Genomic DNA, 16,787 nt, shown 5'->3' with positions numbered 1-16,787 from the left:
TAAACGCTTTTGAAATGCAGGGCTACAAGTGGTTAATAGAGGCTGAGAGAGACACAGTGGGAATGGCAGTTGACAATTGACAGTTGAACTGAAAAGGTCGTACCCAGAATGATGTGCAGGAAGGAGGAGTTTATGTCATAGCAACAAGTCCATTGAGTTTGGTAATAACTGTGAACTCCCAGAAGGCAGTGGGGAGAGGAAAGTTCTAGACTTCTGAGGGAGAGAGAAGAGGTTTATGAGTGACAAGAAGACAGCCCGAGAGATAAGAAATCTGAGTTGAATCTTTCCATGTAGCTGCTCACTACCTCAGGAACAGGCTGAGAGAGATAAGAAGTATTACTGCTGGAAGTCGATCATATGAAGGAACTCTAGTTGAAAGTACAGTAGGTCTGCAAATCACCTTTGTCACAGATTCCTCCACTTGCTTTCCTCCATGCTGACAGATTTAATGTACTACAAAATTCCTGTGCACAGGTCAGCCCAGGACTGAGTGTAAAAGATGGTAACGTTACCAGGGATAGTATTGGTACCAAATGTTTTAGTTGAATGTTAATGTTAAGCGATTTACCTAAAAATTGATTTATTGTTATTGAAGATGTTATCGCAATTGTGCCTTATACTCACCAGTTGTATATTATATGTTAGATGCTATTGTGCTCTATGTTGATCAAATGAATATTTTGTCATTACCATTGAGTTGAAGGGGTCAGTGGCGCGGTGGCTAACCAAAATTATTTTTACCGCATTATTAATAAACCCAAGTTATTTGACCAATCCTTGTCCCTTTCATTGAAGTATTTATCTCCTGACCACCGGATATCCGACCAAAAAAAAAAAGAACCTGACTTGTGTCTGGTGGACAAGGTAAGGGAAGGAAATCCCATCAGTACTCGACCACCACATAACTATGGCATCAAACCAAACAGGATCCGAGTGCATCAGGAGAGTAGTACCCTCAGTGAAAAATGGATCAGCAACCGGCAGGGCCCATAACCCTACCATACTATTTCGGGGCCCCATGGCTCCCGAAGTACAGCGGGGGGACGACGACAAGCTACAGAAGACTTAATTCACAGAATTTGAGAACAAACTGGAATCCATGTTCTGGCTATACTCGTTGAATGAACAGCAGAAAGTGGAGATTTTAATAGGGGAACTCACAGGGTTGGCGCTCGGAGAAGTAATCTCATGGCCGATGGACGACAAGAAAGAAGCGGCACAAGTTTTAAAAAAAAAATTCCATAACGTTTGAGACAAGAACTCTTCCGGAGTTGAAGATGAAACTATATTCTTGCAAGCAACAACTGAACGAGACACTGCGGGACTATGCCCTGAGCCTACAAGAGATGCTAAGAGCCATTCAGGCAGTGGACAAAGAGGAAGTACGAAATGCGGACGAAGCCCTGACTGTACAGTTCGTAGAAGGAGTCGCCCAAGAAAGCGTTAAGATTCAGCTACGACTGATGAAAGCACAGATGCCAGGCAAAACCTTCCGAGAGTTTAAAGAGACCGCCATCGCCATTGTCAGTAACCAATGGAGAAGGGAAGAAGAATACCCAGAATTGGTGGGCTTCAGAGAAAGCGCAAGCTCGACGGGAGCCAAAGCAAGCAGCACAGAAAAATCAACGCGGGCCCAAGAATCTGTAATACAGAGCGGTCCGTATCCCACTGGAGACTCCAAGCAAACACTCAAAAAGCAAATGGAGGAGCTGGCCATCGGAATGGCAGAAATCCAGCGAGAGATGCGCCAAATGGCGAGGCCACCGGCACCCACCTACGGGGAACCAAAGTGGAGGCCCGAAAGACAAAGACCAGCCCGAGGAAGGTGGGAACCACCTCGCGAGTATGTACGGCGATCACCCTACCAATTCGATAGTCAAGGACGCCCGATATGCCGCCGGTGCCATCGGATAGGACACATAGAACATAACTGCGACCAAAACGAACATTTAAACTGACACCCCGAGATTGAGGGCCGAAGCTCGGGGCGAGCCCCGGGAATAGATCCGGATCCAGAAAACTGGAGGCCCCAGTTCATCGGACAATGTCCCACGTTACAATTAATGGAGTGGAGACCCTGGCTATGCTTGACACGGGGTCGCAGATTACGACCAACCGGCTCCCTACATTCCACAAGTATTGGGGCAAAGAGCAGCTGTTATCACCACCCCCAACCTGGCTGCAGCTGACCGCCAGTAACGGCCTTGAGATTGCATGTGAAGGGTATTGGGAAGTGGACATCCAGATTGGGGCGACCTTGTTGCCAAGACAAGGCTGTCTTGTCACCGCACCCTGTGAAGGGAACATAGCCCCCATCATCCTGGGGATGAATGTGCTGCAAAGATGCCCGGATGAGCTAGTGGCGACTTTGAAGGGTAAATTAACCCAAGCGGCGTCAACATGTTCGGCTCCTACAAGGTTATCAAAAGTCCACTGTGTGTTATGTGGTGGTCGAGTACTGATGGGATTTCCTTCCCTTACCTTGTCCTCCAGACACGAGTCAGGTTCTTTTTTTTTTTTTGGTCGGACATTCGGTGGTCAGGAGATAAATACTTCAATGAAAGGGACAAGGATTGGTCAAATAACTTGGGTTTATTAATAATGCGGTAAAGATAATTTTGGTTAGCCACCGCGCCACTGACCCCTTCAACTCAATAGTAATGACAAAATATTCATTTGATCAACATAGAGCACAATAGCATCTAACATATAATATACAACTGGTGAGTATAAGGCACAATTGCGATAACATCTTCAATAACAATAAATCAATTTTTAGGTAAATCGCTTAACATTAACATTCAACTAAAACATTTGGTACCAATACTATCCCTGGTAACGTTACCATATTTTACACACAGTCCTGGGCTGACCTATGCACAGGAATTTTGTAGTACATTAAATCTGTCAGCATGGAGGAAAGCAAGTGGAGGAATCTGTGACGAAGGTGATTTGCAGACCTACTGTACTTTCAACTAGAGTTCCTTCATATGATCGACTTCCAGCAGTAATACTTCTTATCTCTCTCAGCCTGTTCCTGAGTAGAGTAGCTACATGGAAAGATTCAACTCAGATTTCTTATCTCTCGGTCTGTCTTCTTGTCACTCATAAACCTCATCTCTCTCCCTCAGAAGTCTAGAACTTTCCTCTCCCCACTGCCTTCTGGGAGTTCAGTTATTACCAAACTCAGTGGACTTGTTGCTATGACACCAACTCCTCCTTCCTGCACATCATTCTGGGTACGACCTTTTCAGTTCAACTGTCAATTGTCAACTGCCATTCCCACTGTGTCTCTCTCAGCCTCTATTAACCCCTTGTAGCCCTGCATTTCAAAAGTGTTTATGTACTTCCTCTGTGCTGTTTAACAGGGTTTTGGGGCACCACATTACTGCTATGCGAGTGGCAGCTCAGATATTCCTTTGGGCAGAATAGTATGTTCCAGCAATCTCGGCGGTGTTCATTCCAGGAATAAAAAATTGGGAGGCCGATTACCTCAGTCGCAATGCGATGATGCCTGGGGAGTGGTCCCTCCACCCGGAAGTATTTCAGTCTCTAGTTCAGAGATGGGGTCTTCCGGATATAGATCTCATGGCCTCCACACACAACAAAAAAGTTCACAGGTATTGCGCAAGGGTAAGGGACCCCGTAGCGGTGGACATGATGCCCATGTCATGGGAATTCAGTTTTGGATATATGTTTCCCCCGATTCCCATGCTTCCTCGAGTACTCAGACGAGTGAGACAAGGCGGTCGGCCGGTGATTCTAATAGCTCACTCATGGCCGCGTCGAGTGTGGTACGCGGACATAATCTCCATGGCGGTAGGACAAGGATATCGTCTTCCATCACGAGACGACCTTCTTCTACAAGGCCCCTTTCGTCACCAGAATTTACCTCAGCTCAGTTTAACGGCATGGCTGTTGAAGCCAGTCTCTGGAGAGCTAGGGGTTTTTCCCCCAGTGTAGGGAACACTATACTGCGAGCTCGAAAACCGGTTTCGGCTCGCATCTACCATCGTATTTGGCGAGCATATATTAGATGGTGTGAAAATAAGTCCTGTCCCACATCTTCTTTTCGTCTCCCTCGCTTATTGGCCTTTCTTCAGGATGGGCTGGAAGCAGGGCTCCGTTTAGGTTCATTAAGAGTTCAGGTTTCAGCGCTTTCAGTTTTCTTTCACCTGAAGTTAGCGGACTTGCCAGACGGCAGGACTTTTCTTCAGGGAGTCTTACATATTCAGCCTTCTTACGTACTGCCTACAGCACCATGGGATCTTAACCTGGTACTGGATATGCTTAAAGGGCCTCCTTTTGAGCCATTACCTACGGCAGATTTTAGGTGTCTTACCTGGAAGGTCGTCTTTCTTTTAGCTATCACATCTGCACGTAGGGTTTCAGAATTAGGAGCTCTGTCTTGCCGGGAACCATATCTGGTTTTCCACGAAGGCAAAGCGGTGTTAAGAACCCTCCCTTCCTTCGTTCCAAAAGTAGTTTCGGCCTTCCATCTGAATCAGGAAATTGTAGTTCCAGTCTTTTCATCTACTTACCATTCGGATCAACAGTCTATGGAAAAGTTAGATGTGGTTAGGGCTCTCCGCATTTATATCAAAAGAACTTCTCAGATTAGACGTACTGATTCTCTGTTTGTTCTTTATGGTGCTAACAAGAGAGGCTGGCCAGCCTCAAAACAGTCCATTGCAAGATGGATTACGACAACCATTAAGCAAGCTTACATAAAGGCTAACTGTCCTGTGCCAGAGAGACTTACGGCCCATTTCACCAGATCGGTAGGGGCGTCGTGGGCAGCGAGAAATGGGGCTTCTGCAGACCAGCTTTGCAGGGCAGCTACCTGGTCCTCTGTCCACACCTTTACAAGATTTTACCAGTTTAATGTATTTGCATCCGAGGATGCAAATTTCGCTCGTAGCGCTCTACGAGCGGGGCTTTCAGAGCGGTCCCACCCTTAGGGGGCTGCTTTAGAACGTCCCCATGGTAAGCAGTGTCCCCCAGACTGGATGAAAGAGAAAAGAGGATTTATGTACTTACGTAAAATCCTTTTCTCTGATTCCGTCTGGGGGACACTGCGATCCCTCCCTTCTGCTTTTCTTTTGTGTGCTCTTGTTTGATTGGCCTTTTTCTCCTTGGGCTTTTTAATTAACTGAACAGGAAGAGGCAGGGGGATTGTAGAGGGGAAGGGGTCTGTCAGCAGTGCTAAAGTTAACTAGCTAGGTGCCAACTCCCGAGCTCCCCTCCACAACCCATGGTAAGCAGTGTCCCCCAGACGGAATCGGAGAAACGGATTTAACGCAAGTACATAAATCCTCTTTTCTCTGCTTGTCAGTTGAGATGCGGACGCTAGTGAACTCGGGTTGGATCTCACACTCGTCAGTGGTCTCCACGCTGCCCGATATCTCAGCTGCTTCCGGATTGTTGTTGCTAAGCAACAGTCCTTAACTCTCATTGCACCCTACGCGTTTTATCTTAAGACTTCATCAGGGGATAACAATGAGCATTCTTAGGTCCCTTATATAGTATATGAAGCGCGCGGCTACAAATTGATTGTCAAATTAGCAAAACATCTAAAATAGGCTGCCAATACAAAGAATCATGTTAGTAGCATCAAAAACACTATTGCAGAATTAAAAAAATATGTATATACATACCAAATATAATATATTACACATGTGAACAAGTTTTTGTGAACTAAATCAACATTAAAAAGATATAATAAAGTGTGTGTATGTGTATATATACACACACACACACACTCTCCTCATTTTGGCTCCTTTCGGGGTGCCCCTTTTGCTAGAGGTCAGACGGCTAGGGGCAGACCGACAGGTAGCAAGGGACACTCTTACAGAGGTAGGTCCTCCTTCTCTACGAGACGCCTGTCGACAAAAGTTCCGGAAAAACCGTCATCCTCCCCTTCTTGCGACTGCAGGAGTGAGGGGGGGGGGGGGTGATTAACTCTGTCGATAGCGTCCTCCCAAGACCCTTGGATTTGCGGGATCATGATGAGAGGGGGTATATGATGGACCTGTCGTGTCCAGCCCCACATCGCTACTTTGCAACATCGTTACCCCGTAATCCAGAAAGGAGACGGGCGATGTGGTTAAGTGTCGCTTCTCTTCTTTCTGCAGGAGTCATCTGCATGGTACCAGACAACCAGAAGAGACAAGGTTTTTATTCAAACCTGTTTTTGGTCACAAAGCCGGATTGATCATTCCGACCCACTTTAAATTTAAAAAAAGTTAAATCTACACCTAAGTGTGGACAGATTTCGCATGAAGTCCCTCCGATCAGTAATCAACGGACTAGAGGCAATTTTTTTTTAGCGTCAATAGATATGCCGCCATCATTGACATGATCTATTTATGTTTTCATTCCAGAGGGGTCAAAATAGTACCATGTTTAGAAGGGATTGACAGTGGCTTGAGACTCTGCTCCTTAAAAGTTCATTCTTCCTCGCACCCCATAGAGGTGCGACTGAAAATGAGCAGAGATTTCTATCGCAATTACCGGGAATGGTCGTTGTGCAATGTCCACATGCCACATTACCGGCAATTGAATATCCCCCTAAGGCTAAATGTCAGAGTGAACCCTCCCCTAGGGTTGACTTTGAAACATCCCCAAGGTAGCAGTGTTCCCCAAATAGGGAAAAAAAGGATTGGTTTTTTTTTTTTGTACTCTGGTTAGATGAATTATGTGATGGCATTTCCAATCTGTACCCTTTCTTCTGCTTCCATTTTTTTTTTTTCTTTTTTTTTTTTTTTGTTGGTTCTGTTGTAAGGTATGTTTGTTGGTGTTCCTGAAAGGAATTGGTATACTACTTTTTGTTTGAGTCTTCGATCCTATGGGACTTTGTTGAGAACTGTGGCTCTGTTGGAGAGGAGATATAGAGGGAAGTGGCTAGCAGTTCTTCAAATTAAGTGCCCAGCTCCTGTGCCAACCTATATAACCAAGGAAGTACAAAAATCCTATTCTCTCATCCCAGAACTCTCCTGTCAGTCTTAATGACATGGGATTTTCATTTTGCAATACAATATCTTGGGTGCGTGGCCTAGTTGCAAGAGGTGCGTGTGTCATAATTGGGGACTGGGCATATCTTGTTGTGGCAAAAGATTGAATTTATGACAAAACAGGCCAAATGGTAGCAGACACAACTCATGAATATCATCATAGTCTGCACAGAGGGATAACAAGGAAATGTATAAGTTAGACAAATGTCTTTTATCAGGCACAATTAAGCAAAGAAAGTTTGAGATTAGTCTATTTAAATGTGTGGTTCTTTTTGGATCCTGTTGATGTAAAATAAAATTTGCAAATCCTTTTACTAATTTGGGATAGGATTTAAATAGAAGTAGTGGAACTTGCCTCTTAACGGTTTTGTAGTGTGAACTAATATATATATTTATTTGTTTTTGTCTTTTTAGAATGTGGAGCTGCTTTTACCAGCAAACTTGAGGGGATGTTTAAAGACATGGAATTGTCTAAAGATATAATGGTTCACTTTAAACAGGTACTGTCTAATGAGATTTGTGTTTTAAATGAAAATTTAACTGCATCTTTAGTCAGCTGTTGGGTGTGGGAAGGGGATTCTATTTTCCCCCTCCTAAAACAGCAGTTGTACACTGTATTGTTTGAATCATGCTTCTGTATATTATGCACATCCTCAAGTAAATTTTTTTTTTTTTCTTTCCTAGTATATGCAAAATCAGAATGTCCCAGGTAATATTGAGTTAACCGTAAATATCCTCACAATGGGTTACTGGCCGACCTATGTGCCTATGGAAGTTCACCTACCTGCTGAGGTAAATATTAGCATGTCTAGCACTGTGTAAATCTCCTGGTTGAAATTCTATCTTATCTTGGTATTAGTCTGTACTTGTATTTCTTACACCCCAATATGGGCTTACAGTAATAAGTACTTGGGGCAGAGGAGTAAGCATTTCTATTTGCTGTATTTTTTTGCATCTAATGGTATCATCTAGGTAACATTCTCTAGGATTACTGCAGGAAAAGACACACCGCATACGTATACTGAACACAAACTTGTGAGCCAATCACATGTCAGAATCTAACATTTGTAGCTGTGCATACTCAGTTTAAAGTTTAGAAATCTCAGTTTTCTTCTCTGATGCATGTGACTGATACACAAACTCTTTCTCCTGACTGTTGGTCATCATGAGGCTACACAGTAGCAATACACTTGGATCGTTAGTCTGTTTGAAATGGCCCTACAGTGCTTACTTTTAGAAACCTTAAGACCTCTTTCTGCCTTTTCAGGTTTAAGAAAGATATACAATAGCTATAGTTTTTCTTATTTGAACAAGCCTGCTCTGCAATGTAAGCAAAAGTCCACAACCCTGACTATTCATGTACTTTTGGTTCCTTGAATGTTTTGTATTTCTCTTTTATCTAGATGGTGAAATTACAAGAGATATTTAAGACCTTTTATCTTGGGAAGCACAGTGGTAGAAAGCTGCAGTGGCAGTCTACATTAGGACAATGTGTCTTAAAAGCAGAATTTAATGAGGTAAGTGAAGGCTTTGTTTTATGAAAATTGCCATAATGTATGTGCTAAGTGAATGTGCTAAGAGTTTTCAGGTTTTTTTTTTTTTTTTTGCTTTAAATGAACATTCCATAATCTTTGTCACCTTTTATGCGAGTATGAATGCCCTTGTTGCTGGTTACAGGAATAAAAGGGTATATTGATGTAGCACTTTAATTGTCACTTGCTAATGTGACCATTTTTATTTTGTACAGGGCAGAAAAGAGCTCCAAGTTTCACTCTTCCAAACCCTTGTATTGCTCATGTTTAATGAGGGTGAGGAATTTAGTTTTGAAGACATTAGACAAGCTACTGGCATAGGTAAGCGGTACATGTCTGCTACAGGTGTTTGCATTATGGTGCAGTTTATACTAGTAGGAAGTAATTGTCTGCAATTATATTCCTCTTTCTTCTTTGTCAGAGGATAGCGAGTTAAGAAGAACGCTCCAGTCGTTGGCCTGTGGTAGAGCCAGAGTTCTTACAAAGAATCCCAGGAGTAAAGACATAGACGATGGAGACAAGTTCACATTCAATGACGACTTCAGGCATCAGCTGTTCAGAATAAGGATCAATCAGATTCAGATGAAGGAAACGGTACTCTTCTGCTTCACTTCTCTCCAATCTAAAGAAAAACTGTTGGTTTAAAAAATAAAACAAAACTCCTTAAGCCTACTTACTGGCATGTTGAGATGTGATGTGCCAGACAATCTCAACATGCCTTAATACTTTAATAATAATTTATTATCTTGGCTACTTGCAAATCAATGAAAAGAGAGGAGTTTGTGCTCAACTTCCAATGAATTGCAAGAGCTGCAACAGAATTAGGGATCCCTCCCTAAATATACAGAATGAACCAAAAAAATCTCTGCGCACATTGGCTGGTAGATGTGCTTGGATATGTATAATGGGATCCTAACCTATTGCTTGGTACCTTGAACAAGAATAAGTGCAAGGGATATAAACAGTTAAGATCTCTTTATGTATAACTAAAAAATATGACTTTTATATAAGAGTACAACAACTTTATTAACACTTTTAAATGTACACATTAATCCAAAAATGGAACCTCGAGGTATCCATAAAATAAGGTGTTAAAACCTAATGAATAACTTTTATAAATACATGAATCATAAAATACAGATAACCAATTGTCAATCATGTGATGTCATCAGCCAACCAGTCCTTATATTATTAATCATACAAATATACTGATTGTTCATACATAGACCTTCTGAGGTCAAGTGGCATATGTAATGTTCGCCAGTATATATATATTAATGCTCATAAGTGATAGGCAAAGATATGCAGAATCCAGATGAAAATTGTCCAGTGCGTACTAGGTCAAGGCACCTAATGTAAGTCATATTTTTTAGTTATACATAAAGAGATCTTAACTACTTGCAAATCAATGTCGCCCACACAACATGTCTTACAGTGCTTTAGTTTCAAACTGCTCCAATAATGAAGGTGCTGAGCTGGAGAAGAAGATGAGCATCTTGCAAACTGGTGGCCATTCTTGGTATTAGGACAAATGTTTTGGTGGTTGAGTGTAGTGTTCCACTGCTAATTTATTTATTGCTGATTTTATTCTTTTTCAGGTATTGTGCTATAATGAGACATTCGCTAAGACTTTTTTTTTTATTTTTCTCCTCCTCTAAGGTGGAAGAACAAGCCAGCACTACAGAGCGAGTGTTTCAGGACAGACAGTACCAAATAGATGCAGCTATTGTTCGAATCATGAAGATGAGGAAGACACTTAGCCACAATCTCTTGGTTTCAGAAGTGTACAACCAGCTAAAGTTCCCAGTAAAGGTACATTGAATGCAAAGTCATGAAAAATCTTTTAAGACTACTTTTTAAGTTTTCTACCAGAAATCCTGTGTTGGACGGACTGGTCCATAGTATAACACATTACTTTTCCCTCTTTAAGCTTCGTACTTACATTGCAGGCAACTTTTAAGCACAGTGGAAGCAGTCATTTTATGGAAAGAAAATTTTCTTTCCATTAGAAAGAAAATGCAGCCTATCAATTTGCTAGGAACCATTGATAAAAGATAAAATATATTGATAAAAGGCACTTTGTGCCCATTGTTTTATGTTGCACTTGTCCCCAGTGAATTTATGTCCTGTGTAAATGGGTTCAGTCCAAAAAGGTCTAAATCCACTGTGTTTATATACTAGAACACAATATTTAAATGTAAAAGTAAAAAAAAAAAGCAGTATATTGCATTCCTTCCTCCATAAACATATGCATACCTTTTTATTAGCGTTCATCTAACTACAACTTGTTTTGCTTCTTTTCTTTCCTCTAGCCTGCAGATCTCAAGAAAAGAATAGAATCCTTAATAGACAGGGACTACATGGAAAGAGACAAAGAGAATCCAAACCAGTACAATTACGTTGCGTAAAAAGATATGCCAGCCTTTATACTGATGGGCACCTAGCGGATAATAAAATTAGCCTGTTGATCCCATTACATTAACTTTTTACACCATCAATAACCAAATGAATCCTGCGTAAAGAAGAACATGTGAGCATATTCTTCCAGCAATTTTGACATGTCCATTTAAAGAGTACAATTTAACAAGAATGCTGTTGAACTCTTTATTTTATTTTTTATTTTTCATTGCATGTTATTTAGAATGATGTGCACAGAGTATTCCCTTGGCTCTAGTCTGCTGTACAGGAGGACGATTATTACTTGGTCTCATGACGCCTTTTTCCAACCTCTGATAAAACTAAAAAAGGAACCAACCTAATATCCCTCTGCTTTTTGAAGCTGCATGCAAACTATTACAACTGAACCAGCGAAAGATCTGCAGCGGCTTGCTCATTCCCAGTGTCTCAAGCCATCCATTAAAACCGAACCTGGATATCTGGCACTTCTTAAACAAGGCATTGTACCTAAAATATCTCTTGTATCAAATGGGACCTTAAGTACTAGCTCCTATTGTAAACTCTTGAATGTGTTAACAGTAGAAATGTGACTCTTATTTGAAGTGTGACTAACTTGAGATGTAACTGGGGAAGAACAATCATACATTTTACTGCAATTCAGCTAACACTACAAGCTGTAGTTGTTTGTATAGTATACATTTTTGTTTTTGTTTTGATGGGTACAGCTTTAGCCCTCAAATTAGCCTGAACTTGTACCAAACAATCGTATGGTGATTTCATGACTACATGGGGTCTGGTGAAGACCACAAGGCGCAGAGCTTGGATACTAGATCAACTTTTATCATGGCTTGTTGCCTGTTGTCACTAATTGGGCTTTTTAATTAGCCTTTGGCAGGTTTTATAGTGATAGAGCAAGTATATTGCATCCAATGTAAGGTCACTTAAGGGTTCTGTGCATTTTGTGCCTTTATCGAAGACTGCAATAGAAGTTACAGCTGCAGATGAATGTCCTTTATTTATCCAGAAGTGAAAGACGAAGTAGAAAACCAATTTATATATATATATTTTTTTTTTTTATTTTTTTTTTGTGCCATTGTGAAAATATGTTTGGTCTAATATTTCACCATAATGGAGGAGGTGGTTGTTCAGCTACAATTAAGCCTTTGCTGCTTGGGCTGTTACACATTTTTCAGGCCCTTTATAATTTTGAAACATATCTAGAGAACTACTCCTTTCATGCCAGGAGCAAATACAGCCATGTACAGGGTTACCAATGTTGCCTTTTTGTTTTATTTTATAAATTATAATATTTTGTCTTAAAAGCTAGCAGATAATTGTGCCCAGCTTTTGGCAATCTTTAGCACTTCATTTTAATTCCCCCCCCCCCCCCCCCCCCCCCTGCTGTGGCCCTGAAACGACTAGACCTGCATGTCTGAGCACCTTGAGAAACGTTAGTGCAGCAACCTCCGAAGTAATGCTTGTGACTCCTCTCTGGTTAAGGCTGACTATTCAGACGTTTCTCCAGTATTATTTCCAACAAATTGTTATTTTCTAAACAAAAAAAACAACACAAAAAAACAATGAATATAAATACTTGTTATATAGGGCATATATCTGTTATACAATTATATGTTTTGGTTTTTTTTTTTTTATTTTTTTTTTTTTATGTAGATAAGCCAAACACACACCAAAATGTAACTGGGAAGGTTTTATATGTGGATTGTTTTGTCCCAAGCTGTGCAATGTGTTTGTATACTTGTTGGCAGTTTCCTGTTACCAAGGTATTTGCTTCCTCCACTTCTGTTTGCTTAAGTCTTTCTGGTTAGCATAGCATGGTATCCTATTGTAACCTAGCCAGTTCATGTCTCTAATAGTGCTATGTCAATTGTTGGCATCACTACTACTTTTTCTCATCAGGTCATGGATTATAAAATCTAAAAACCAATGCATTTGTAAACAGTGATTTTTCAGAGGCCCCAAACAGTGTAATACTATTTAGCTGTGGGCGATCTCTTCACCATAATCATTGTGTGGTAAATATTTCAAAAACTATTGCTACGGAGCTGTTTAACATGTGTTTTTTTTTCCAAAGCCCATGGTTTGCAGATTATGTTTGTGAAAATGAAGTTGCTGAATTTGGTCTGAGAGGTGCTTGATAACATTAATAGACAGCTTAACTTTTTAATGTTGCTTTGCAGAATTCATTCTCGTTCCAAAAGCAGCAATGCCAATAAACTACTGTGTATTTCAAACATGGCTTCTGCAGTCCACACCAGTATTTAAAGATACACTATGGGATATTATGATCTGACCTCCAGCTCAATGTTTAGTTTCATTGTTTTTTGTTTTTTTTTTTGCTATTGTTTTGGAATGTAGTGTATTTTTAATGCCATTTCTGCTTGCATGAACCTGACTTGTAACTTTCATCTAAAATGTCAACTGCTAATGCTGTTTAATTTATTACTTTTGCAGGCAGTTTATGTTTTTAACTTTAAATCCCATAACTTTTGGCTTTCTTCTCTTCCCCCTGTGTTAAGTACCTTGCCTACTTGTCTTTGTGTCTGAAGTAGGAAAATGTTTTTATATAGTTTACATAAAGGTGCCAAAACAAGTGCAGTAAATATAAAGCCTAGTGAAATAAGTTACCAATAAAATGTTTTAGTTTTAATATCCGATTATTTTACAGAAATAACTTGTCTCCAAGTCATTTGGGCTTTCTTTTTTTTTTTTTTTTTTTTTAAATAGTTTTATTTGTATCCTGTGTCACAGTGCCTATTATCAGATTGTGTTTAAGAAAAAAAAAAAACAGGACTTCGATTCTATTTTAAAAGTTAGAGGTGATGGCAGCATTAAGTATATCTTGGCAACAAAATGGAGGACAAATGTGCATATGGCGAGTGGAAAATTGCAACCGGAATTAGACTTAATCACCTTACTGTTGCTATTCACTGTTCAGCTCCCCTATTTGCAGCCCTTCTTTGTTGGTCTGTACTAAAGGGTTCAAGCAAAATGTGTGGACTTTATTCTTTTAAAGAGTACAGCGGCATTCAGAAATGTAGTATACTTTTTAATTTGACAGCTGTTCATTATATGGAGTGAAAATCTCAACTTTTTTTTTTTGGCGTCAGAGGGGCGTTTTTACTCCACTTGTAGATTTCAGGAAAAATATATTACTTGTGTCTGTTCACTGTATCAAAACTCAATGTGATTTAAAAGGCATGTGACCTCACCGCATCCTTTTCGGGCAAAAGTTGAAACCTTTTTAATGTTTCATAAAACACGTATGACAAGGGTACATGGTCTTTCTAAGTTGATAAATAATGTAAATATGTGTCCCCTCAAAGAAGAGTGAGTCTGTATCTAGGTATTTTGTGTCATTTAATAAATATCAAACAGTTTTGTGTTGCTAAATTATTTGTTTCCTTTCATAATCTTGATACACAATTTTCAGGGAATAATTTCTGTAATACTATAGGGAGCGCTAAACTATCATTCCAAGTATAATAATTTCTGTATTACCTTACACCACATACACAGCACATATTTAAAGCCTATTAAATTTATGTAGTACAAAAATAATGTTAACAAAGATCTGCGCACACCCCTCTGCCAGTTGTTTGTGTCCATTTCAGTACTTGCAGCATTCACAAGGCACTGGGATCATTGGTTACTGTTGATTGATCATGGTTCCTACAGGTTTTTGAAGTTTACATGTACAACTGTGTAAATTGCAGTTCAAGTGCTGGAAAATGTGCAGGCAGTACTATGTTTCATAATTTTATGCTATCTGTTGATTAACACAATGATACCAGCTTTAGTTTTTTTGCTGGTGTCTAGTTTCCATTTCAAATGTGGCGTTATTACATTTTATTGAAGCACTTGTCTGGACAAGATTTTAGACTGTTCCAAATATCAACGAGTAAGAACATCCAGATAAGCCAATTTTATAAGCTGTCACTTAATCAAACTTCAGTAATATTAAACAACCGAATTAAAAAAAATAAAAAAAAAATTTGACAGCTACAACTAAAGATTTTAAAAATGCATAAATTACTATTCTAATACAATCTTAATGGAGTACTATTGCTAGGCTGTATCGGGTAGTAGTAGTTTCAACCCTGAATGTTAAAACCCCATATTGGTAACAGTGCAGAGACCTTTGTAAATCTTAGGGGTATATTCAGAGGAAAAATTAATTTTTGAATGTATGAACCTTGAACTTCCGTATGAAACACTCAGTACGGCAAGGGCTTCATATCACTTCTTTCACTGTTGTCTTCTGTGACTTCTTGCTGTCATTACCCTCCATGATAACATATCTGCTGTCACATTACTTACAAAACACAAGGAGACTGGTCGCTCTTAGGAACAGTTGCTTATGTTCTACTGTCTGAACATTCTGTTGGTCTAATTGGCTAATAGACAGCATACTGACAAGTGAGAAATGCATGTTTTATATACTGAGGTGCATGAAAAGAATGCCATCATGTGGTTATGTAGTCTTACTGCTTGTGTGCGGTTTGCAGTTTTTAGTGATTGATGCTGAAAAGTGCCTATTGGGTAAGTCCTGCTAAAAATTAATTCTTATAAATAGGTTGGTATTGGGTGGAAAAAAGCATACTCTGGGAGAAGCACCTTCCTCTGGAAAGTGGGGATATGCATGGCAACTGGAGCCTACATTTTAATAATTTTGGAAGTCTGTGTACATCCACATGGGGGTGCATACATCGGGACGCTGATATGCGGTAGTGCATCCTGCAATGTATAGGGTCTGGATTTTTGTTCAATATTGGAAGTGTTTGTGGCAACAGTTAGACGAAGAGGTCCCAAGCGTACAACTAAGCCCCATGGAGTTTCCTTGATATCGTCTCTTTTGTTGTGTACACCCCCCCTTAACTGTTTTTTGTTTTTTTTAATCTTTAGTTGGAGCCAGAAAATTGAAAACCCTTTCTGTGAAGATACTTTCATAGTACAAAGCTACCAATGAAATGGTCACTTCTGAGCTTATACAAAAAAGGATTTCTCTTTCCTGCCATTGGGGGACACGGAGAGGCATTGGGGGTAAAGTAGGTGGGACTAGGAGTCTAGGCACTTATCAAACTTGTTTGTTCCCCTCACTCCTCCCCTACTATGCCCCTCCTCTCCAGCGCAGACCTCAGTTTTTTCTAAGTGCCTAGGAGATAGGTCACTTCGGTATAGGCTCCTGCCTATACTTGTTTTAGTTTTAGGTGTTTCATGTTTTTTTATTTTAATTCCCTTTCAGGTGCAGCGTGGGACTCGATCCAAAGACCCAGAGGAGTGAATAAGACTGCAGCTCTGTTCACTCTGCGTCCCAGCGCAGGCAAGCAGCAGCCTTGTCTCGCTTTCCTTGCACCTCTGCCGGCAGTCTCCCCTAGAAACGAGCAAAGGGGCCATACCTTTAAGTCTGCCATTAGGAAGCAGATATTTTGGGCACCAGTTTATTTATATTAGATCGGCCACATTACTGTAACGGTGGCTGGGAGTGAAGCTGTAACGGTCTCTTCACCCCGTCCGCCCGACATGCCGGCAGGTTCCATCCGTCCCTAGACAAAGAGCAGCTGGGTAATGGAGACAACACTCAGGAAGCAATGCAGTTGTCATTTAGACTGCACGCAGCCTGGGCACAGACATCACGGTGGGTCTCGCAGCTGACGGCTATATTAAATAGATGGGTTAATCTGCGATTCTCGGAGGCGGCCATATTAGGGGAGGATCTGGAGAGAACACCTCTCCCCATCAGCTTCCTGGAAGGGGCACTTTCCGCGGATGGCGGCCATCTTTGGACTCTGGAAGACAGACACATTGAGTGCACGTTTTCCTACTC

The 16,787-nt window shown here is 40.6% G+C and overlaps 1 protein-coding gene across 1 annotated transcript in view; it reads left to right on the top strand.

Moving 5' to 3' along the window:
* Positions 1 to 14,353, top strand: part of CUL4B (cullin 4B) — a 36,101-nt gene extending 21,748 nt beyond the window's left edge. Inside the window, exons 14-20 of the mRNA XM_075184386.1 lie at positions 7,428 to 7,513; positions 7,698 to 7,805; positions 8,417 to 8,530; positions 8,761 to 8,866; positions 8,967 to 9,139; positions 10,205 to 10,357; positions 10,858 to 14,353. Coding sequence (XP_075040487.1) covers positions 7,428 to 7,513; positions 7,698 to 7,805; positions 8,417 to 8,530; positions 8,761 to 8,866; positions 8,967 to 9,139; positions 10,205 to 10,357; positions 10,858 to 10,953 — 836 coding nt within the window. The 3' untranslated portion in view covers positions 10,954 to 14,353. The remainder of the gene's footprint in view (positions 1 to 7,427; positions 7,514 to 7,697; positions 7,806 to 8,416; positions 8,531 to 8,760; positions 8,867 to 8,966; positions 9,140 to 10,204; positions 10,358 to 10,857) is intronic.
* Positions 14,354 to 16,787: the final 2,434 nt, after the last annotated feature.

The sequence above is a fragment of the Mixophyes fleayi genome, chromosome 9 (genome assembly GCF_038048845.1).
Source record: "Mixophyes fleayi isolate aMixFle1 chromosome 9, aMixFle1.hap1, whole genome shotgun sequence".
Lineage (NCBI taxonomy): Eukaryota > Metazoa > Chordata > Amphibia > Anura > Limnodynastidae > Mixophyes > Mixophyes fleayi.
Note: the sequence above shows the minus strand (reverse complement) of the source record. Positions and strands in the feature narration are given on the sequence as shown.